General features: G+C 37.9%; 1 protein-coding gene across 2 annotated transcripts in view; it reads right to left on the minus strand.

Moving 5' to 3' along the window:
* Window positions 1-172: 172 nt before the first annotated feature.
* Window positions 173-23,971, minus strand: part of LOC140940047 (aconitate hydratase, mitochondrial-like) — a 40,376-nt gene continuing 16,577 nt past the window's right edge. The window contains exons 2-28 of one of the 2 annotated variants that reach the window (XM_073388922.1): window positions 22,506-22,577; window positions 19,996-20,075; window positions 19,757-19,823; window positions 18,984-19,055; window positions 18,008-18,046; window positions 16,011-16,254; window positions 14,896-14,984; window positions 13,361-13,412; window positions 13,168-13,266; window positions 12,471-12,667; window positions 11,428-11,533; window positions 10,559-10,652; window positions 9,780-9,843; window positions 9,365-9,438; window positions 7,997-8,108; window positions 7,175-7,247; window positions 7,003-7,052; window positions 6,644-6,673; window positions 5,815-5,864; window positions 4,937-5,012; window positions 4,440-4,471; window positions 4,023-4,088; window positions 3,746-3,839; window positions 3,218-3,350; window positions 2,372-2,392; window positions 1,643-1,743; window positions 173-548 (exon numbers count right to left, since the gene is read on the minus strand). In XM_073388922.1, the coding sequence (XP_073245023.1) occupies window positions 411-548; window positions 1,643-1,743; window positions 2,372-2,392; window positions 3,218-3,350; window positions 3,746-3,839; window positions 4,023-4,088; window positions 4,440-4,471; window positions 4,937-5,012; window positions 5,815-5,864; window positions 6,644-6,673; window positions 7,003-7,052; window positions 7,175-7,247; window positions 7,997-8,108; window positions 9,365-9,438; window positions 9,780-9,843; window positions 10,559-10,652; window positions 11,428-11,533; window positions 12,471-12,667; window positions 13,168-13,266; window positions 13,361-13,412; window positions 14,896-14,984; window positions 16,011-16,254; window positions 18,008-18,046; window positions 18,984-19,055; window positions 19,757-19,823; window positions 19,996-20,075; window positions 22,506-22,577 (2,325 nt within the window). In that variant the 3' untranslated portion in view covers window positions 173-410. The remainder of the gene's footprint in view (window positions 549-1,642; window positions 1,744-2,371; window positions 2,393-3,217; window positions 3,351-3,745; window positions 3,840-4,022; window positions 4,089-4,439; window positions 4,472-4,936; window positions 5,013-5,814; window positions 5,865-6,643; window positions 6,674-7,002; window positions 7,053-7,174; window positions 7,248-7,996; window positions 8,109-9,364; window positions 9,439-9,779; window positions 9,844-10,558; window positions 10,653-11,427; window positions 11,534-12,470; window positions 12,668-13,167; window positions 13,267-13,360; window positions 13,413-14,895; window positions 14,985-16,010; window positions 16,255-18,007; window positions 18,047-18,983; window positions 19,056-19,756; window positions 19,824-19,995; window positions 20,076-22,505; window positions 22,578-23,971) is intronic. The other variant, XM_073388921.1, reaches the window with a different exon arrangement.

The raw sequence follows: 23,971 nt of genomic DNA on the forward strand, positions 1-23,971 counted from the left end.
AGTGCACAACCATAAAGAGTGTCCTTGTTTATTGAAGATGAACAACATCAATCATATTCAACTATCCTTTCTCTTTAAGCTGTTTATTAACAAAGCAAACCGTTGCAGACTTCTGTAAAAAGACACGCCTCTAAAAGAGTCTCTGTCTGAAAATAATTTTGGACAAAAGAAATTGCAACAAAATTGTCCTTTATTGTAAATTCATTGGAAAGAAGGGGACACGGGGATAACTGTTCATCGTATCACAATAAAACGTCAATATTATACACAAATATTGCACTGGCGTCTAAGAAAATGTTCATGAAAACCTCGTTACTTTATCACTGATTTTCTTTCATTGCTCTATGAAGCGGAGATGACGCGGAACAAAGGGTACCAAGAAGAAGGATGAAGACGAGGAGGAGCTCGTTCTACTTTGAAGACATTTCTGCCATTCTGTTGAGGGCAGAGCCGGCTCTGAACCACTCAATTTGCGTCTCGTTCATAGTGTGATTCAACTGCATTTCATCTTGACTTCCATTTGCGTGTTTCACCACACACTTAACAGGCTGAAAGACAAAAGAAAAGGAAAACAATAGTCCTGAGAAGATGGTAAAGACATGCTAAAACAACGGAGAAAATTATTCAAAGTCAAAGGCTGCACACGCAGATGCATACACGTCTGCATACACAAGATACCCTGAAGGTCATAATGGTAATTTGAACTGAGTGGAGCGCAATTTGGTCTGAAATCATACGCGTTACTTTAAACTCGGTGGAGTGCGCAACGCGAGTTCAATTTGAAATCAAAATAAATGTAATAAAGATAAAACCACTGCAGAAGTGAGTAAAACTCAATAGTTTTTACATTGAACGACTTAAGCCAAATATAACAGAGGGAATATCGGCCCCGCATTTCAAGTTTTGAGTTCACTTCTTTCCTACGGGTAGTTAATAGATCACTTTTATTTTCAGCATAGTAACTTCACGTGTAGCCACCTGTTTAAATTCCATTCGTGTCAACACTTTTGCTGCATTTAACGCATAAATCTTGTTCAAACTGCCCCATTACGATAGACGCATACCCAGTCACTTTTTGTGAGTTTTCGGGATGAGAGAGGATTGGATTTACATTGAGGCGCGCAGAGCGTTCCCATGACTCCCAGCATGCTTCAATGAAATCCAATCATCCCCCTTCTAAGCCTTTCTCCCAGACTCATAAATAGCGGCTATGTACGAGTCTGCCTTTAAAAGATAGTGTTCGGGGGCATCCGACGTCAATTTTCGGAAAATATCTGTTCGGAAGACGATTTGAGATCTAGAATTTTCGGAACATTTGTTGTAAAATTATTGCTTGTCTGCCTCTCCTAGGATTTTCGAGCATCTAAAAAATGGTATAATTGCCCATTTTTAACGGATTTTTACGCTAAAAAGGTCACCTAGAATTTTCCGGAGCCTTTTTTCTGGCTGAAATTTTCGAGTAGGTAAGTGTTGATCCCTATAATTTTCGGATCACTAGACTTTCAGCTAGGAAATCCGGACAGATGAAAACTTTTTAGGGGATAAAAAGATGCCTATATACTTAAATACGTTTAACAATGCTATGTTTAAGTGGTTTTGAACTATATTCTCGTTGGAAGCCCCTGAGTGTTAGCCAAAATACCTTTGCAGGAGCAAGGTCGTTTAGCCCCAGAAGTGAGAGTTTGTCATCAGGTAGAATCTTGTCATAGTCAGACGAGTTAGCAAATGTCAAAGGTAGAAGACCTGCCAAAGAAAAACACGCTAGATCAGGGCAGTCGGTACAAAGGTGAAAAAAGTAGACCGCAAGCAGTCTCTCTTTTCGTACAGAATTAGTGAGGGAAGTGCACGCGCGCGTAAAACGCGAGCGGCAGTTCACGCGCGTGCGATTAGCTGCTCGACGGGTTGCATTTTTCGTCTTCCGCGCGTTTCGCTCGATGGACTAATAATAAAAAAGACTGCTTGTAGTCTACGGAAACCGTTCCACACTTATGAAATCACTACCCAGTCTGCGGTGACAAACTCAAATGTGTTATCCACTGCATGGTTAAGTACCGGGGTAATATATCACACGAGACACATGTTTCAACCGCTATCTAATCACAAGAAGTTCGGGGTCGCAAAAAAAGGCGCAGCTGGGTTCTTTTAAGACCAAGTGTTTTCTATTCTAAGATCAAGTGTTTGCTTCTTAAAACAACAATTCTGAAAGATGTTCAAAGCTAAAGTCTAAATATATTATGGTACTTAGTATCTGTGATCAAATCTTCCTACACAGTGGTAAATTCCTTTGTGTTCGCTTCATGATTAATTACTGGAAAGCTCACATTTTTCAAAGAGTAAATCAAGTTTTTACCAAAAGAGGCACATATCTTACCTTGCTTCTTCAAATTTGTTTCTGTAAGGAAACAATAAGAAATAGTTCAAATCATATTGTGAAGTGCAGACCTAACCAAGTATAACCCAGTTTCAAAGACGCAACAATTACTGCTGCCGAATGAAACCAGTTATGCTTGTCCAGGAGTTTTTGCTTACAACCAAAATTTTGGGACGCTAAACGCCTCTTCAACTTGGCTTTATAGGACAAAACCAGAGACAACAATGGAACAAAATATAAACGCTTGGAAAGAGAATGATAAAAAACGGTTCAAACTCCTTTACTTTCTGTGTAATTGTTCTGACTTTGACTGCCGGGTGACAAAAAAAACAATGCTCGAGTGTACGGGGGTCAACCACGTTACTTCCCATCCTTGTCTCAATGGACACTGTACTCTTCTCATAAGAAATCAAGATACAGTCCATCCTCTATTAGACTGGCACCTCGTTAATACGAACGTCTAGAGTTGGTCACTGCCTTTCATTTCTTCTTTCAGTTGTCACTAGGACGGATGCCTGGAGTTGGCCCCTGCCTTACTTTACTCCCTTTAGTTCACACTATTTAGGATGGACATCTCTCTAAGATGGTCACCTAGAGTTGGTCCGTGCATTTCTCCACTCCTTTTAGTTCACTCTCCATCTCTCTAAGATGGACACATAGTGCCGGTTAAAAAGCAGTCCGGCTTAGGGGCAGTTAACCGCAGTAGCATGACCTCTGCGAATTCGGCGATCGATCTCGAATATCACACGGAAAACTGAGAGGAGAGGAACGCAGGGTACTCACCCTGAAAAATGCTTAGTTAAAAAAAAGAAAAACGATACCAGAACCCTGCGTGAATAAACGTACCGTGAATACGTGCAAAACTCTTGACGATGATCGCCCTTCCTCCTAGATGTCTCGGTTCAAGAGCAGCATGTTCTCTACTGCTGCCTTCGCCATAATTCTCATCTCCAACTACAACCCAGTTAATACCATTGGCCTTGATAGCAGTAAAGAAAAAACAACCACTTCATAGTATTCAACATTAAATGTATTTTATACAAATGATAAAGCCACAAGGGTACTTCTATAATATCGTCATTACTGTTAGCATTAATTTTGTGAAACAAACAGCGTTACCACCTATGTTACCAGGTATAAGGAGCACCGGTTGCTCCTTTATTTCGCAGGGGAGTCCCATAAAGTTGCGTTTTTTCTTTATCTCACGAATAAAATGCGTGGGAATCTCATTAAGATAAGGTCATGTAATATTTTTACGTTTTCTAGTTATTTCCAGGTCAATAAATGTCTTGCTTTTCCATTTAGTAACAACGATTGGCTGACTCTTCGATTGAATACAATTGACAAGAGGTTAGTTCAAGTTTGACTGCATACCTTGTAGTATCTTGCAGTGTCAGGAACTGCCCCGTACTCCCCTGTCACCTGATTCTTGACATGGTTTGCCTTGTCATTCTCGCTGTTGATAGCTCTGTTGGAGAAACATTCTCTAATCACTTTAATCATTCAAATCCCTTACAGTATAAGCAAGACACTGGAGCTGATGTCTGGTAAACAGAGTTGAACGATAACAATAACGATAACAAAGTCATCAAAGAGTGTAAAATTGTCCTATACTACTGCCATTAGCAGGCTGGTTACCATCTATACTTACCCAATAAACATGTTATTGGAAATATTATCCAGATGTCCTCTGTATTTGAGCCATGGACCTGCAGCACTATACAACACAAACACATTCTAAGTTAACAGAACTCAGACACTCTGGATGGCAAACATCGAATATTTTTCCTTTTCTCCTATTCAAGTAGTTCACACTACTTTTTTGTTTGTCTTAAAACACTTTAGTTGAACAAATGTTTCTTTTCCTGAACAGCGTAAGAAAGGATTTTAGCTTGAGACACTTGAGGAAAAAATAATGTTAAATTTCCTCTCAAGGCACTCCCCTGATCTTTGTTTTATTTTTCCCTTTCTGTCCGGCAATCTTCCTGTGTCATGCAATCCCGGCTGTGTGACATGAATGCGTGACACAAAAGAAGGTACCAGTACTATGGTAAGAGTGTGTTCCTACCTGATGTGATCTGTGGTACACTTTCCTTTTACCTAGTAAAGAAATAAGTAAATAAAATGTCAATGTATTAAGACATCACTAGACTGTGCTTTAGTGGCCCCTGGCAGGCTAACTTCTCCCTTTAGGGTGTCTGCAACAAGGAAATCTTAAAATGTACACACAGGACGCCCCGAGTGTTCAGAACTCTTTGGATCCTTACAGTAAAACTTTGCAATTGGCTCTACTATTAATAACAACCAAACTAACAAACAACAAATCAGTGCACACTTCTACCAATTTGATAAAAGCAAGGACTACCTTACATGATAACACACTGTAAAACGCTGAGCTACATTTACCTATTTGCAGGATTGAATACACTACAACTTTTCTATCTTTTTCTGATGGCACGTTTGTGAAATTAAAAAGGGCAACACTTGCTGGTTTAAGTCTCTCTCACTTATATCCCTGTGATTTATTATCCTTGTCAGACCAATTGTAACAATTGCAATAATTACCTTGAGCAAGACGGTCATATCCTGAAGGTCTTTCCCATCCCATTTATCAAAGGGAGACAGAAGTTGAAGCCGGTTGCTACAGGAACAGAGAGAAACGAGACAATAATGGGCGGGAGGTGGAATTTTCGGGCGTTGGTCAGGAGATGTTAATTTCACTCAAGTTATTTAGAAGTTGTAATTAAAGGGAAGTCTGATCCCAGAGACGTCCGCATGAAATGTTATCAAGTCCATGGGTGACTGCCTCAAAGCAAGCCATGCAAAGTATCATAAGGGTGACAATTGAATTCTCTCTTGACAACACTGAATAAAAGTTTGAGGAACTCTTCGGAAACCAAATTCCGATTGACAAATATAATTTTGGTGAAATTCACAAATCCCAAGTCCTATTATCTTCTATTGGGAGAAACAACTTATAAACTACAATATTATTAATACCTAAAACACGGAAAAACCCTTCAGCAGGTAATTCAGTACCTTGATTTTTGTCCAAGAAGTTGGTATTTAGACCCAGAATGGTAAGGGATGGTATGGGGTGGAAAAACTAGTGTGTCTAACAGGGCAAGACACACAAAGTTGAGGAGGGTGGCAGTTATTCATAACACCACTGTCATAGTTATATAGACTATGAACAGTCTCCTACTTTTCTTCAAAGTTAGAGGGGTGCAATGAGTGGAGAAGCCACATGGAGCAAGAAAAAGAAAGACTTTTTGGGGGGCCTCTCCCATCACACATGTGACCAATTTACAACTCTGGCACATCTCACTCTACAAACTAAAACTAAAGACATCTTCTTAGTGTTTAGTTAATGGATAGGTTAATTATGTTGGTTGAACTCATCCTCAGTATGCAGTCACCATCCAAGATCAAGAAAGGCTTACCTTTGAGGATTTACATCTACTGATACTGATGAGCCATCAGCTGGTGGGGCCTGTACAGTAAAGAACGAGGTCAATCATAAAAGAACAATTTGATTTTGAGTGGAAGATGAACCACTGCTTGTTTTTTTTGGAGACGATTTGGGCCTCCAAATAATGAGGCTGGCATGCCTGCGCAACTTTCACCTCATGTTCTTGTCATTCACATTTTATTCATAAGTTTATAGCAAGTACTCTCTATATTGTAACAGTGCACATTTAAGTTTAGGGCAGAGAAATATATTTGAAATGTTTATAGAGATCACTGATCAATCCATACATGAGAAAAATTATTGTTTTGTTTATTAACAAGACTAAGCCATTTATTCCATAGCTACATAAGTTGAAAACAACAGGGGATAATTTCTTGTTGAAAATAATGAAAAAAAATGATTTTTAATCCTGTGGTGGAATAAAAGGAAGAAAAAATAACTGTCTAAAGGTAATCCCAAAGATGTTTCACTTGAAAACAACATTTCAGCTACAGTCAGGCTCTGTTTTCACTTTTTTGGTAAAATAAATACCTTGTGGGCAAGGCAAATAAAAAGCAAAAGTAAGCGTGAATGCATCTAAAATTCTGCCTCATTGCAGGTGAGAATTGTGCTTTTCAAATATGGTTAAATAACCCCAAAGAAAATACTTCGCAAGATGTATGTTGTACTATGGTAACTTTTGACTCCACATACAACACCCCAGGGTCCGAATTTTGTCAATAAAACCTCTTCGTCATTACTGTTGCATCATGCTCTTTGATTTCAAGATTTTACAGTATTAAATAAGATTTATCACCAACCTGGTATGTGTCCTCGCCGGGATCAAAGCCCTGCAACAATTTTAAGGAACATTTGAGCCAGATTCACAACAAAGTGATCAACACAAGTAACAAGTCAAAAATTCACCTAATTTACCAGTTTCTTTTAATTAAAATCATTAGCAAAAGCACATGTACACTGTGTAGAGAATTAGTTACATTATCAACCTTATTCTGTCTGATCAACTTTCTCCAAGACTTTTTTAAAATGAATTTAAATAGAGGACCTATTGGAGATCAGTCTTGGTCTATGCATTTTGCTATGGCCTCCTTTGAAACTTACCACAGTTAAACGGGCTTCCTTGGTCAATATTAATGTATAAAAAGATACAACTCATTACCTTATCAGGTAGTTCATCTCCATAAGGACTCTCCAGTTTAAATTCTGTACCTATAAAATTAATTTAAAAACAATACACCATCATTTCAACTTTGAATTAATGGTGATTTGATCATTTCTACAAAATTATAAATTAAAAAATTATCTGCAACATATATTTAATTTGTTCTTACCATCTGTGCCAGTTAATGAATCTGTCTGAGGGTTAAAGTCCAGTTCACCAGCAATGGACAGTGCTGTAACCATCTATCAAGATAATCAGAGAATGATCAATGTATAGCTTGCAAACAGGCTCACTTGTGTGAATTTGGGTTTTCTTGCTGGATGGTGGCTCTGCTGCCAAAATTTTCTCTTAATTTGCCGAAGTGAGCCTACTCGCAGGCTAGCCAATGTACAGATTCTCCTTTCGACATCAATACATTGTCAAACAAATTGGGAAAAAGATTACAGCATGCAGTATAATGCGTCAAAAAGGGCAAAATTCCAGAGAAATATATGTTAACTGCTTGCTGACAAAAAAGTTCAATCAAATAACTAATATTTCTCTGAAAAGTGACAAAAATTATTGAAACATCATTAATTTCAAGTGTTCATCAATTAAAGCTTTCTTTTACACTACTATAAAATGGGTTGAGCCAAAGAGTTACATGGCATTAGTGGGTTGGATTTATATGGTTGTCCTCGGATCAATTTAATAAAACGTAGTGTAATTTACAATAATTATTGTAGCTATTGTATTCAGACTCTAAAACAATGGCTAAACTTGTAAATTACACTGACAAACAACCAAAAATATCAAAACTTGAATGACCAATCAGGTCAATAACCAGGGTTGGAAACCATACTACACAACTCAATTTGTAAATGAAGATTGCTTTTCACACAGGTTGTCAAACCATCAATCTATCACCTCAATTTTAGTGACAAAAATGCATGGGATTATAAGTCAAGACCCCTTTGCCACCCTGCATGCAGCATTAAGTTGTTTGACGTACCTCTGGTGAAGTTACAAAGGCATGAGTTGCAGGATTGGCATCATTTCGGCCTGTGAAATTTCTGTTGTACGATGTCACAATTGTGTTGGCTTCTCCTTTCTTGACATCTTGTCTACAAATACAAATTTTAGCATACATTAGCATAGTAAAGTTACTTACGAGACCTAAAGCAATGATGTTTATCTAAACATGACGCATTACAAGGTGTTGTAATGTATGGAGGTTTTCAGTTACTCACATCTGGGACCTATTAAAATGAGAGAGCATGCAAAGAGTGTTGTTACTGAGTGTTGGGGCGGCCATAAAAAAACAGGATGCAAAGAAAGTCAGTTTTACAGCCTGCCATTCGGGCAAGCTGTAGCAAGCATGTACTAGCCCACAAGTCATTTCAACTAGCCCGAAAACCCTTTTTGATTAGCGGGATTGATTACAATCCTTCTGTAATTTGAATTTCCCATCAAAGCAGCACTTGCCCGTCGGGCAAGTTAAGAACAAAAATCACTAGCCCGACAGCAAAATCCACTAGCCCCGGGCTATCGGACACGACTTTCTTTGCACGCTGATAAACTGTGTTATTTTCAAGCCTTTGTGGTAGGTTTTTTATACTACAGGTGTATTGCCATTCCCCCATTGGTGGGGTATAAATCTCAGCACTATTCATTTTACTGATACCTAATTATACAGCTGAACAAGGAATAAAAAAAAAGGTAAGGTAAAGTTTCCTAGAAAGTGTTCAACACTGCAGCATTACACCTTTAGTATTATTTGCTGAACAACATCTCCAAGGCAAAATTAATGTTCCTTAGGCCCAGTTCAAATGTCGATCTTTTCATGTACCGAACCTCAATTACTGCGTTTTTCTCAAACATGCAAACTCTAAAGTTCAAAAGCCGCCTTCACAATTGCGTTTTTCGCTGCTGATGTACATGAAAAGATCGGCATTTGATTCAATTAAGTTCGACATATCCAATTTGGGTGGTGGGAATTTTGACTGTGGAGCAGCTTCGTTTCAAACGTGCCAAACTTAATGCATAACTTGCTACAATTTATTTTCACTTGCAAACATTTTAAACCATTGAACATCGTGAAAATGAACTGCATCCAACTAATAATATTAAGTTTGACGTCTGAATCAACCGTCAAACTTATATCATTTGGGTTGACCTAAACAGGTATTAAGTTTGGTACATGAAAAGATTGATGTTTGAACTGGGCCTTAGTCTAAAATGCATAAGTGCATAGCATAATAATATTGTGATAAAAGTGAAGACAAAAGACTATTAGACTCTTTCCTCTACTGTTTGCTTTGGATTAGGTGATGTGTTTAAATGTCCACTGGTAGAAAAGAAAAAAGAGATTCCTCCTGACCTGTCCCACTGACCAATGCAAGGTCCACAGGCATTTGCCAAAACTGTTCCTCCGAATTCTCTCAAGGTTTCTGCCTAATGAACACACGAAAATAGACACAGTCAATAATAAACATTGTGACTTACACAGAATGGATCTGTAATGTAACTACATAAATAAAATAAAACAAGGAAGTAAAAAATTAGCCAAGAAAAATATACAAGTTCTGATGTTGTCAGTGTAATTCTTTTGTTATCAAAGGAGCTACAAAAAAATCTGTAGTGAACTAAGTTTGTAAAACCATGGAGTAATTAAGTTACTAAGACATGAGTTTTGAGAGACCCACTATCATACAGACTGTTATCGTGTTGTAAGGTAGTTTACAACAGGAATTATTTAACTGGAAATAAAGGATATCAGCATTATAATAACTTACAATTCCATCTCTTTCGATAGTAGCACGAATTTGCTCTGATCCAGGAGTAACTGTATACATTGACCTAAGAAGAAAGGTACATACTTCAATTAACAACAGTACATTATACAGGTACAGAGTGATAGTTTTTCCTTGCCACTCCCTAACCTTGTCTGTGTCGTGAGTGAAGGCTGTACTCAAAAAAAATATATTTTTGTAGGGAACTCAGGAGCGCTGAACTTATGAAATCTTCAGTGACAAGCATTTAATTGTTATGAAGTTCAGATATGATTTCCTTGTCACAAGGTGCCACATAGCACTGCACTGCTTGAGCACAGCCCAATAATACAACTTTCAAGCTAAAGATCATGATGATGGGGTGAGTATTAAAACAATGCTCAACCCATCGCGGAATTTGATGCTAAATGCAGAGACTCATGTCTTCCATCTCCCTTAATGTTACAGTTCAACTGAAAACTCTTTGGCAAAAATTTTGCATGGTACTATTTATCTTGAAGGACCTTTTTTTTATAAAATTGATTATTTTGGGCCTTTTGCTTCCTTTGACCACCATTAGGAGATAAAACAATAACAGAGGTGTCCACTTGGTCTAGAATATAAGGGAAGAACAGTTTGGGACTTACATTGTACTGGTGCTCTTATCTTCTTGATACAAAGTCCAGTTAACAATACAGTTTTTATTGTACCAACTTTAACAAAAGTCAACTAAGGAACTGCATGTAATCTTTCAGAATTCATCTGGGAGACAGTAATCTACCTGTTTACTTTGTTCACAGTACCTGGATTTAAGTCCATGTTTTAGAGCTTGTTTAGCGATACTTGCTGCCCTGGTCATGTCTTCATAACTACTGTTGGTACAGCTGCCAATCAGACCTGTAAAAACACTTTATTTAAGTGTCAATATATTTGGCAACAAAATTGAAGGAAGTGGGTTGAGCCGTTTGGGAACAAGGACGGTACATGTACCTTTTGCTTCCATTAATTTAAAAACCATAGAAATGGTGTGGTACCAGGGGATAAATTCCTGTTCAACAGACCAGCACTCTACAAACTAACCCTGTCATAAGCTTTACACCTGTGTTATATGTTGAAACTAAAACTTGCAGGGGCTACTAAGCTGTTAGTGCACAGCCTTAGCCTGTACACATTATTTACTTCTTTCAAAATAGGCATTCACTGACCTTGTCCAGCATTAATTTTTTTAAACAGGGCCCAGGTGTGTGAGCACCCTCCAGCTCCAATGTCACATAAATTAGTTTTGAAAATATCTGCTGGCCACCAGTAAATAATATTATTATGACTGAATCCTGAGCACAAGGTTTTTAACTTTTGTGCCCGAGGTATTCATTTTAATTGCAGTGGAATTAAATTATTTTAAAAAATGAAATTTTAGATGTAGTTTATCAAATACTCAAGCTTCGTGCTTCATCGGGGTATCCAGACACTTCGAAACAATAAAAGCACAAGGGCTCCATGCTTTCATCTGTTTCTTGGTGTCTGGATACCCTGATGAAGCACTCGCGCTCATTTTCAATATACTACTTCTGACACTTTAGGAAATAAAAGAGTTTTACAACTAAAAGCATTTTAATACTGACCAGAGGAACAGATAATAGGGTCAGTAAAGTAAAGAAGTAGTTGTACCCACCCACTCTAATATCCATTGGCCAGCCCTTCTCTTTTGCTGTTGAACCTAGTTTAGAGATGGGATGAGCCAAGTCTGGGGTAAATGGACCATTTACATGAGGCTCAAGCTAAAAAAGAAAGCAATAATATTAGGAACACAGTGATCATTCTCCTATATCATCCTCATAAAAAAATCTTTCAGAACTATAACTGCATTTATTGGGTATTATTCATGTCTGACAGCATACTTCATAATGCAAGAACATTTTCTTTGTCAATGCTTGTAATGTCCATTACAGTGTGGTTCGCCAAAACTCAATAATTATTATTGAGTTTTGGCGAACCACACTGTAATGGACATTACAAGCATTGTTCGCCTCATAATGATAAAATAAATTTTATTATCATTCGAAGCAAATTTTTCTATCTTTTCATTGGCCGAGAGCCCACCACGTGACCTGTAAACAACTGCCTACAAATAATGGTCTGCTCATGTACGATGCCGTCCAACAGTGTTTGGCTGCAAATAATATTCTGCTCATGCATAAAGGAAACCGTGCTTTTCTCCTTCCTGTGATCGCTCTTGTGTGAAAATGGCAGATCGCTTCGCTTCCCAAGGATATTCATTAAAAAAACAAACTCAGTTATCGAATGATAAAACAATTATTGAACTCGGTTATCGCAAAATATCGTGATTTGTCAGTGTCTCGCAGATCAATTATTTGCCTCAGCCTTCGGCTAATAATTGATCTGCTTGCCACAGACAAATCACGATATTTTGCTCAACCTCGTCCAATGATTGTTAATTATTTTTTAGCATTACTTTGATCTTGTAATTGCTTGACAGTTTACTGGTAATAGCAGAGATAACTTAAGGTGAACAAGACTTTTATCGTCTAAAAGAGCAAACCTCCTGAAATGCAAAGATGTTTCCTCTTTCCTTGATCTTGAGTATTCCCTCACAGTGAATTATGTTTTATGCTTGGGCATACCGTTCACTGTGCTTTTCTTCAACACAACAATGATGTTAACGCAGTAAATATACATTTAGTGTAGAAAGCTCACCTCGCTGAGATTGATTTCAATAACCTGATCATAGTCTGCACCATTATCAGATTGAAGGAAATCAGCATGCTTGTTCGCAAGCTCAGCAATCTGTTCACGTCCGGTTGCGTTGAGGTACTTTTCCATTCTGTAATTGTAAGGGAAAACCGAGGTGGTGGCACCAATTTCTGCACCCATGTTACAAATGGTTCCCATTCCTAAAATTTATATATCACAAGTTCAGCAGGGCAAGCAATGTTCAGGGTTGTCAGAAAGCTTTGAAGTACATGTAGATGGCTGAGTTGTCAAAGTAAGCGGCCAGTCCAGAGATATTTTATTCCAAAAACGCCATCCGTAAAGAAATGCTAAGCAGAGTAGCCAGCTGATACTAACTAAGTAGGCAGCGATTTTCAATGGCAGCCGGCTACTTTTGACAACCCTGAATGTTACATTAGGCAGCTTAATAAGCAAAGAATTTTTGAGCAATGAAAGTCAGCCAGAAGTTAGTCCATTTCCCTCCCAATATCCCTTGATGCTACTAAATTTGTATTGCTTAGCATCTTTACTCTCATGAAGATGATTTGCCTGATAATTTGGTCACAATCATGGCCCAAGAATGCAATAAGTCCATTTCCAGTTGAGGAGTGTTGCTCAAAACTGTTGTTGCTTTAACTCACTATTCAGTGTCCAAGCTTTGATTAGCATCTAGAACATCTACCTGTGCAAGAAATGGAATCCACTCCAGGTCCAAAATATTCCACAATAGCCCCAGTTCCTCCTTTCACTGTTAAAATATCAGCAACTTTAAGGATAACATCTGTAAACGAAAGGACAACAACATAAGCTAACTTTGCCACAAAACATATTCAGAAACATGTAGAAAGACAAGAAACAGTTGAAAATACAATTACCTTTTGGTGATGTCCAACCCTTCAAATCTCCAGTAAGTTTGACACCTATAACCTGTTTATATAAACACAGGACAATAATAAAAAAAATATTATAGAGGAAATTAGAAGTGAATTAATACTATATAAACTACATACTTTGACTGAATTCCTACAAAACCAAGGCTATCAGGACTGGGATTTTTTAAACCCAAATTAGATTTTTTAATTGACAAGGAATGTCTGCTATGAAATCCTAGGGGGTTCCCAGTGCAATCTATCCCCCTCCTCCACGCCCCCACTGCATAAGTTCATCGCCAAATCACCAGATATTATCAAAATTCAATTTCCTAAAAATATGAATTTGATTTCCTAAATATGAATAGCTTTCCCCTCCTCTTTAAGAAAACAAAGTCAAACGGTTAGCATCAGGTAACATCAGCTGAAACCAGATTGTTTCTTTCAGTAAAATTAAATGAAGAACATGTGTGTAATATAATATAAAATAGAAAGCTGACCATTTCCAGTTCAGTGCTTAACCCTAATCACTCCAGATCAGTGCTTAACTCTCTAGTATATTCTCTCCATAACCGTCGCTCTGCAGTTTTGTCTTTTTTAGCTGTATTCAACAAGGTTAGTGGGGTTCTGTTCCAGTCTCCTTACATTAAGAGAAAAATTCATTATGTAAACCTCATAAGGTGTCTAATCTGGCTTCACCTGATGTTATCTAATGCTAACCAAGTCAAACCTCTCAGGCAATCACCTCAAGGAAGGGAAAAGCAGCCGTAAAGGGACAAGATTAGCCAGTGGGCCTCTCTTCATGATAGGGGTAGGAGGGTTCATTTCACCCACCTTTATTCACATGCATCAGGTTCTAGCAAACATTTATATGCTGCACATCCTTGGAGTCTTCTGTAAATCCCCTGTAACCCTGTTACTACTTTTTCTTATACATTGAACTCAGTATCTCTTTTCTGATTGGCCATAAGCGTATAGTGAATTTTCGAAATCAGCGCCTGAGACGTCATCTAGCTGCAGATTATGCAATAATCATGTCAAGGGCACTTTAAGGTCACAGGTTATCATGTCATGTATGACTGCGGTGCATGATTTCTAAGGGTAATCATGTCAAGTTTGCATGCTTTGTGTTGCTTGCCATCAGTGAAGAAGCAAAAACATGACTTTCAGGTTTGCTTCGCTCACCGAGCAAGTCATGGAAAAAATAGTTGAAGATAAGGACTCACAAAACACAATGAGGTCAATGAAGGTGGCAAACGAGCTGTTTGCTGATTACGTGAAAGAGAAAAAACTGAGAGAACCTGAGGAGAAGAAAGAGTTGGCACAAACCTTGAAAATGTACATTTTATGTTGAAGCCAGAAAAGAAGAATTTGTTCAATGTATAATAAAACAATTACTATATTCGGTTCTTATGATATCCAGAATAATCAAGGTCTCAGTTATCAGCCTCAGCCAACCCCTACCTTGACCTTGATTATTCTGGATATCATAAAAACCTCATCCAATAATAATTATTGTTAAAGTACATTGTAATGTTCACCTTTGGACATTTGAGCTCCCAGGGAATATCAGCCATGACGTCCACAGCGTCTGCTCCACCCACACCAATACAGAGTCCACCAAGACCACCTAAAGGAAGGCAGCAGGTAGAGTATAACAAGCATTAATAATTAATTCTTAATTAATACTAATAATTAACAACCACTGACAGGAGAATTTATTATTATTTATGCTCAATCAGTGTCACAATAGCTCGATGACAAATTTATCACCTACAGTCAATAAAGATTTAACAAAATGTTAATGATTTAGGGTGCATTCCTTTGGGATGATCTGGATCAGGATCAGTGATCCGAGATCACTCGGATCATGGTAGATCAAATGAACCGACGAATCATTATGCAGAGTGGATTCATCGGTTCATTTGATCTACCATGATCCGAGCGATCTCGGATCACTGATCTTGATCTGGATCATCTCATAGGAACGCACCCTTAGCCATGTGTCATCATTGTCATGAGTGAGATTTACTGTATTTAAAAATATCCCAGGGTGACTAAGAACTGTATCCAAAAATTGATCAATGGTTTACCATGAGAAAGTAAAAACTTGATATTTACTTAAATGCTTTCATGGCAAGAGAACAAGAAGTTGAGAGCCGAAATAAACCAGGCAAAGGAATGACAGAAAAACAAGAGAAATTTTATTTGCTTTTGAAACAAAAACTCTTGGTGCTAGAGAAATGAGGATTTGAGAGTGGGTCTTACTGTGTTATGAGAAAATCTGGACTTGAAAGCTTTAGGATTGACCTGTTTTTTGCTTTGGCTACATGGTTGTGAGTGCTGATGAAATCCCAGAGAAAAAATGAAAGCTGGCCAAGGAGTGCTGTTATTAATTTTTATGATTTATAAACACTTTCACAGGTAAGATAATTTCATTGCTTTCAAGTGCAAAGAAGATCAAAGCAGGTAAAGACGTCAGAGTTTGAATCCCAGCAAGCCCAATTTTTTTTTCTGGCCTTCTTTTCACAACTGTATAAAGTTACATTTATTTTTAAACTGTGATGATCTTCTTGGCATTTATTTCTTTATTCTTTTGTTCCAACATATGGAATTCATATAATTATTATTCATCGTAGATAACAAAAATACTTACCTCCATTTGGTGTGTGGCTGTCAGTGCCAATCAACAGGACACCAGGAAACCCATAGTTCTCCAGCACTATTTGATGAATAATTCCACTACCAGGTTTCCAAAAGCCAACACCATACTTCGAAGATGCTGTTGCTAAGAAGTTGTAAACTTCTTCATTGATGTCTTTAGCCCTCTTTAAATCCTGCTCTCCTCCAATCTGGGCTTCTATTAAATGATCGCAGTGGATGGTTGTGGGAACTGCAACCTGTGTAATCAACATTTAAGATGCAGTGATCAGGGTGCAAAGAAAGTCAGTTTTACACCTTGCCATTCAGGCAAGCTGTAGCTAGCATGTACTAGCCCGAAAGTCATTTCAACTAGCCTGAAAAAGATTTGACGAGCAGGATTGATTACATTTCTTCTGTAATTTGAATTCCCTCCAAAAAATCACTTGGCGATCGGGCAAGTTAAGAACAGAATTCACTAGCCCGATAGCAAAATCCACTAGGCTGAGGCTATCGGACACCACTTTCTTTGCACGCTGGTGATGTCACAGGGCTTCCACATAGTGTAGGTAGCCCACCCATTACTCATAAATCACTTACACTGAAAGGACTGTCAGATCACAGATAGCCAACACAACACAGATAACCCATGTGCACATAAATGGCACAGGTAGTCCACTCATTAATAAGACACATGTGGCCCATACTGATTTTGTAGTATGAAATGGCCTCTCTACTCCACTGAAATTGAATCAATCAGAAGCTACACCAGCATATAACTAGCTCAAACTTGGCATCACATTCCACAACTCAGTCTTTTAATTATGTTACTGAGCAAAGAAAAACAAGTGGGCATAGAACTGTTTGAGCATTATAGGAAACAAGAAACTTGACTTAAGGTGATTCCCTAGTTTTGCACTGCGCATCTCTTACTGCGCATAACAAGATGGCCGCCGTAAAAAAGAGCATGTGAAGTAATATTATTAAAATGAAGTTGACTGATGAGAAACGCTATTGGAATTTTTGCTTGCTGTTGTTTCTTGCCGAGGTGAGACTCAATGTGTTGGGAATCTGCATAACGTAAGCAGTACGCGTGTTGCTAAGTTCGACCTCCTCTCGGAGAACCTCGATATTGGATGTTTAACTTGTGCTTACTCACTTTGATTTTCATTTAAACACTTTCTTTATCAAATTGTGTCCTAAATGTGATATCTCGATGTAAATTCTGTAAAAACGGATTTTTTAATACTTTCTTCCCCCTTTCACATACATTCTATTTTGAAACTCGCCCCAGTCCTCTCTCAAAAATCGGAGAAAATGCGTTTGGTGCGCACTTTCTGCAGCTCTACCGCAAAAACGAGTACGGTGACCCCCATTTTTTATTTCATGATTATAATAAGGACAGTGCATCCTTTCGATGAGAAAAAAATTGGCACAAATCTATGTTCAGTTTTTTGGTAATTTTACTAAATTGTACGGATTGAGCTATCACGGGTCGAAAAGCGCGCGTCCAATTTAATTCTACTTTGGAGCGCAAAGTAAAAACAAGGGCATTAAAAGGCATTTTTCTGGTACGTAAGTGGATAAACAATACATTAAAGTCAAATTCTGTGTGATGTCACATGCATCATCGAAAAAATCCCTCATTTTTGTCTAGTTTTGCGCTGCCCGCGGTTTTTGTAAAAGGGTCCTAAATAGCCGTATTTGTCAGCATTGTGACGTCAAAACGAGCACGGTGACCCCCACTTTTTATTACTTTTTTATCATCTTCTTGACTTGTTACATCAGTGTACCAAGTTTAAGCTAAAATCTATGTTAGGTTCTTTTACTATGGAATCACCTTAATGAAGGACCTTATGGACCATTCAGACATTCTAATTTATAATAATAGGACTTGCAGAAGAAAAATCTACTGCGGCAATAAAACAATAATGCAGTTTTAGGTAAAACATAAAGAGCGCTAAATTAATAGATCCTGTATCCATTAATGAAACTGAAACCACTAACTCTCACCTTTGGAAGGCCACTAGAAATGAACTGAAGCATTGCCATCTGCAGCAAAAATAACGCACTACATAGTTAAGTTTACAGCATACTAAGAATCATGTTCAAAAAGAGGTTCAGTCGTACTTGTATATCATAAGAATAAATCTTATTTTCTTTTAACTCATCAGCCTTTTGAAAACCAGCTGTTTGGTGGTTGAATGAGTCAACTCTTTCTAAATCTTGACCACCTCCAGCTAGCCCAAAAGTGCTTCATTTACAAAAGAAATTTATGTCCCTTCCTACTTTGTTATATTTTGAATAAAACTTAGAATAGTGACGTGCTTTAGTAATAGATATACTGACAAGTTTCTAAATTGACTTTACTTTTCAATCAAAATGTTCTGTACTCATTTAGTAAAAAAAAAACATTAAAAACAACACCCTATCACACATTCTAGCACAAAAATTTGAAACATTTCCCAGACAGGGCTGTCCCTCTAGCGCTGCTCCATGGGTCTTTGAGCAGAATGCCATTGACATCTTAGTTAGCTCCTTCGTACGTTTTAGCCCAAAATTCATTTCAACTCCCCCCACCCCGCCCCCCCCTCTGCCAAAAAAAAAGAAAAAGGAAAAAGTTCATTACCAGGAGTGCTTACAGTTCTTCTGTAACTTAAATTCCCCACAAAACTTCACTTGCCTGCTGGGTAAGTTAAAATCAAATATCACTAGCCCAGGCTAATGGACACACCTTTCTTTGCATGCTGCCTTTCAATCTACATGTACTCTTAAAAACATTTTGACCAGGGGCTGATTTTCTCATACGTGTAATGTCATGTACTGACGAGAGATCCGAGAATGCACCCGGACAACATGGCAGTTCACTACAAACACGTTTTATTGAATCTATGCGTGCGTATGTAACTACTATATATGGTAAATGCAAAGGGAGACCATAAAATGTAAGACACCAAAGAGAGGAATTATTGCTGAATATATAATGCACCTGGGCAGTAGCATCTTGCATTGCAACTCGATCCGGTCTGAGCTTTAAGTATGACACACCTCGCTCTATATCCTGTATGAAAGAAGAAAAAGCTCTAAAGAATGTGTGCACAGTTACAATGGGTTAACAGTTTTAAATTAACAAATAACCATGCACCTTACTTATAATATCACCTGTGAAACATGTCTTGTAAATCCAAATGGAACCCAGGTTAAACCGGTTTTAACCTACAATCTTGGACAAAACTGTTGAGAAAATTGCGTACTTGGGGGGCATTTTTTCTAAACCTCGTAGCCGACCAATTCTTCCGTCCACTCCTCCCCCTGGAAGCAGTGTTGTTGGGTCTTCAAACGAAAGCCGGAACCCTAAGCATTTGTAGGAAGCAACTTTGAACTGGGGGAGAGGGTTTTCTTTACGCAAAGCCGTTGATTTGGAAATAGTTTTGTTGCGTTAGGTAGTGCACATTAATGAAAACATTTTCTCAAGTAGTTTTGTCCAGGATTGTAGGTTGATTCTGAATTTACTTTGTTTCCTAGCCCTTATTATTATTCATGATCCTCACTAATTAGGGCTAGGAGTCTGACAGAGAAAATTGGGTTTAACCTAGGTTAAAATCATCTGTCAGCAACAGTGTTTTACCATCCATGTAAAGGCACTGTCAAAAAGACTATATTTTTATGCCTTGCTATATTATTTTATGTGAGGCCACCATCAGATTGCTAATATTTAGTTGCAGTGTGCATTGTGAATGACTATGCAGAAGTTAAATGTACCTGATTTACTGGGTCATCCAAATGAGAGTACAGAATTTTCTCAGAAAGCGTTAATGGCCTGTTTAGCCTGCAAGAAAATGGTTATTGCTACATTGTTATCCACTGTTTTATACAATATTGCTGTATGCACACAAGTTTAACAAATCATGCACATGGGATTCTCCACTTACATTGTAAGATCTTTTTGTTTTGGTCTTACTTGTGCAGTGTGTTCTGTACTAAGTTTCTTAACTTCTCACCTGTCTCGCACTACTTTCAAGTTGTCTTCCAAGTGCTGATAGTTCAGATACTTGTCTGATTCAAATTTACTCAGGGGCACCTAAGGAAAAATAATAATTTTCTAACATACATTTTCCATCATTCAGGCATAACCACAAGCCACACTCCAGCCAAGGAGGCCAAAATGGCCAGAACTTAAGGTGGCTCGACTGGATTTTTTGGGGGTAATACCTCCCACGTTTGAGGATTAACTACGTCGGCATGATTAAAGATATGGGAAAAAGGTTACCACAACTGTATTATATAATGATGAAAATTTCTTATGACCTGGGTTTTATTGCAATCAGAGTAGCCATGGCAACGTAATGACACCATTACGCTTTTTATTTATCTTTGTGTTTCTCTGTATCAGGAGTCTTTTGAAGAAATCGCTTAAGGGAGTATGTACCTGCCATAATTGCCTCCATTATGGCAAAGTTTCAACAAATTCTATGAGAGCGTTTTCGAAATATTTTGACACGAAGTTTTAACAATCATAAGAACAGTTAAATAGCATGCTATCCATACAATTCGCTAATATTTTAAGAAACTGATAAGCTTTGGAAACGCGGCTTCATCCCATAGTGGTTTGATTCCATTGAAAACTGCATACAAAAAAAGAGGGGAATTGCTCTGAGCGATCGCGAGTAAGAAGAATTTTGTTGACTTGAATTCAGCTGCTTTTGTTATAGGTTTTGGACGTAATTTGGTCCATGCCTACAAATTTCGCATTTTTCAAAAAACCGCTCGATAAATTTTTTTATTAATTCGACAATCTGGAGATCAATTATCAATAAATATTCCCTGCAAGTTTCAAGAACATTGAAAACAGGGAAGGCTTTTAAATAGGGCCTCAAATATAACCAATTTTTCCCCCAGATTTTGTGTTTACAAGTGAGCGTCCTCATTATTCACTGGCATTGTTTTCAAGTTTCATATACACGTGCACATTGAGCAAAAAGATAGAATTTTTCAAAAAATGCAAAATTTGTAGACATAGACCAAATTACGTCCAAAATTTATAACAAAAGCAGCTGAATGCAAGTCAATAAAATTCTTCTTACTCGTGATCGCTCAGAGCAATTCCCCTTCTTTTTTTGGTTTGCAGTTTTCAATGGAATCAAACCACTAAGGGATGAAGTCGCTTTTCCAAAGCTTATCAGTTTCTTAAAATATTAGCGAATTGTGTAAATAGCATGCTATTTCACTGTTTTTATGATTGTTAAAACTGCGTGTCAAAATATTTCGAAAACGCTCTCATAGAATTTGTTGAAACTTTGCCATAATGGAGGCAATTATGGCAGGTACATACTCCCTTAAGCGATTTCTTAAAAAAACTCCTGGTACAGAGAAACACAAAGATAAATAAAAAGCGTAATGGCGTCATTACGTTGCCATGGCTACTCCGATTGCAATAAAACCCAGATCATAAGAAATTTTCATCATTATATAATACAGTTGTGGTAACCTTTTTCCCATATCTTTACTCATGCAGACGTAGTTAAAGCTCAAACGTGGGAGGTATCCCCCCAAAAAAATCCAGTCGAGCCACCTTAAAACCTAGTTTCTAAAGCAAGAGGCAGAAATCACAGCCCAGTCAACATGATCCCGGAGCCAGCATTTTTTCCAATTCAAGCGGAATATTTGCAACTTTTCTTGACATTTTAGGTGTAATAATATAAATATTAAACAACAACCACACTAGTTTTGGTCAACTATCCATTTATCATTTGCCCATGGGTGAATGGTGACAAAAGCTAGTGTGCGCTTAAAGCCCTATGCGTCACTCCGGCCTCATCATTAATTTGATATCCTAAGAAGTTAGAGAAAATTTCCTCAAGAAGCTAGAGTTGCACTTGGTGACTCTTACACTTCATTTGTGCTCAGCAACCTCCTGCATGCAACTGTCACTCAATAGTAAATGCTGAGCCATTTACCATTTGTTAATTAAGGCTTTGCCACCTGTGACTCTCGATATCCAACCTAAGTTGTAAAACATTTCGATTGGGAATACCAGGAGTGTTCCAGCCTGGAAAGGATGCTAGTCTATCACAGTGCTACCCCACGCAGCATGTTGCTAGAACTCATTTAGACCCTGTTTAGACAGGTCTGGACAAATTTTTGAATGGACTAATTTTTACATGTGCAACCCATTTACATGGAACTGAGCAAATTATGTTACAAATTGCAGTACTGTTAGCTGTTCAAAGAGTTCCATAGTTCTACGGGTCCTGTGTAAACAAAATGCGGATCTGTGCAGGTTTTCATCTGTTCAAAAATTAGACCGTACTTGTGTAAAATGGGGAGTTATAGACCTGGATAAAGGACACCTTGGAAGGAAGGCAACAATGGAATGCAAAGGCCATAACCTACAGGCCCCAATGGGGCCAGATCTGAAGTTCAAGCTGGATTTCGTGGCAACATTACAAGTCTACAGTATACAAATAATGATAAATTCTTACATGTAAAAGCTACCAGAATAATGCTTTACCTTTTGCGCAAGTGCATATGATGTAGAAAATAGTTGTCCATGATAAACTGCTGCCCTCACAGAAAACAAAGCCTGGAACAAAAATGTTTTGTCATTAGGAAATTGTTACTGATAGCTAGGTTGGTTGCTTTCAGACAAATTTGTCAAAATTGCCAAGTCTGTGGTGGTCAATTTTTCCCACTTATGCATCTTCAACTCCTGCAGGTGACTAATGACTAATCTGTGACTAACAGGTGGACCTCAGTAGGCCATATGGAGGGTATGTAAACACCCCTTTCACTGCTCCTTCCAACAAGCCTGCAATAATATGATTTCTTGAACAAATATGCAGGTCTTCTGAAAAATAATTAACCAAAGACGGCTTGTCTTGTAAGCATCTTACGAAAAGTTGGGGGAACAATAGCGAGTCTATGCAATTAGAAATTAGCATATCCCAGATCAAATGAATTTGTCATTTCTTGAACCTTCTTTGCACCATAAACACAGCCTCTCCAGGGACGGCGGAGCTGGGGGGGCTGAGGGGGCTCTACCCCCCCAATTTCAAGCAAAAAATAAATTAAAAATTAAAAATAATTAAAAAGCCCATTAAACATAAAAAAAGAAAACTAACAGAAGGAAAAACAAAACAAAAGCACGGCTCAACCATCTCGTGATTTTGAACACACATAAAGATAGATTTGATAAGCTTCGTTTAGTTTCTGTGGCAAATATTATTCATCTGTCCCTGAACGAAAATCATGAAAGGAATTTTGGCAAATTTACTACTGCTGACTTCAGCCGTTGAACTTGTTTTCCCTTGCTATTACTGTACATGCATTGTTTTAGGAAACTGACTTCAGCCTATCAACTTGTTCCTTTCCCTTAGTATTCCCACAATTTAGCTTGTGAACAAAGACGAGAGATGACTAGGGACGAGTTAGGAAAATCATATTGCCCTTTCTCGCGGGCGATTTTGCATTAGCCCTTCACTCTTCGATTTTTCAAAACTTTGCAATTTGTTTTATAGTTGAAATTTGTCATATGCTGTCAAGATTAGCATCTTGATGTAGCACAAGAAATTTTACACCACTAATTTTGAACATTCTCCCTCTTGCTACACACGTCAAGCGTTTGTAATGAAACAATTTAGTGTACGCACTAAGGCCAGAATATACATAAGGCTGGGATATATGTATTAAGTTATATATGTATCAGGTAACAAATAAGAAGTTAAACATCTGTCATTTCATTTTTTGATATCTCGTTGAGAATACTGAAAGTAGCATTTCCGAGCTTCAAGATTTCAAAATTTTCTGGCAGAGAATTCCCCTCGAACCCCATACAAGTTAGCGTCTCCTGCACTTGCTTGTTAGCCCCCCCGATACAAAATACGCTTCGCTGTCCCTGCTTTCATAGGTTGTCTCTCTGAAAGTGACCACTGCCCATTCGTTCATGGCAGTTGCTTGAAAAAGTTTTGACTGCACACA

This window comes from Porites lutea, chromosome 6 (genome assembly GCF_958299795.1).
Source record: "Porites lutea chromosome 6, jaPorLute2.1, whole genome shotgun sequence".
NCBI classification, from domain to species: Eukaryota; Metazoa; Cnidaria; class Anthozoa; order Scleractinia; family Poritidae; genus Porites; species Porites lutea.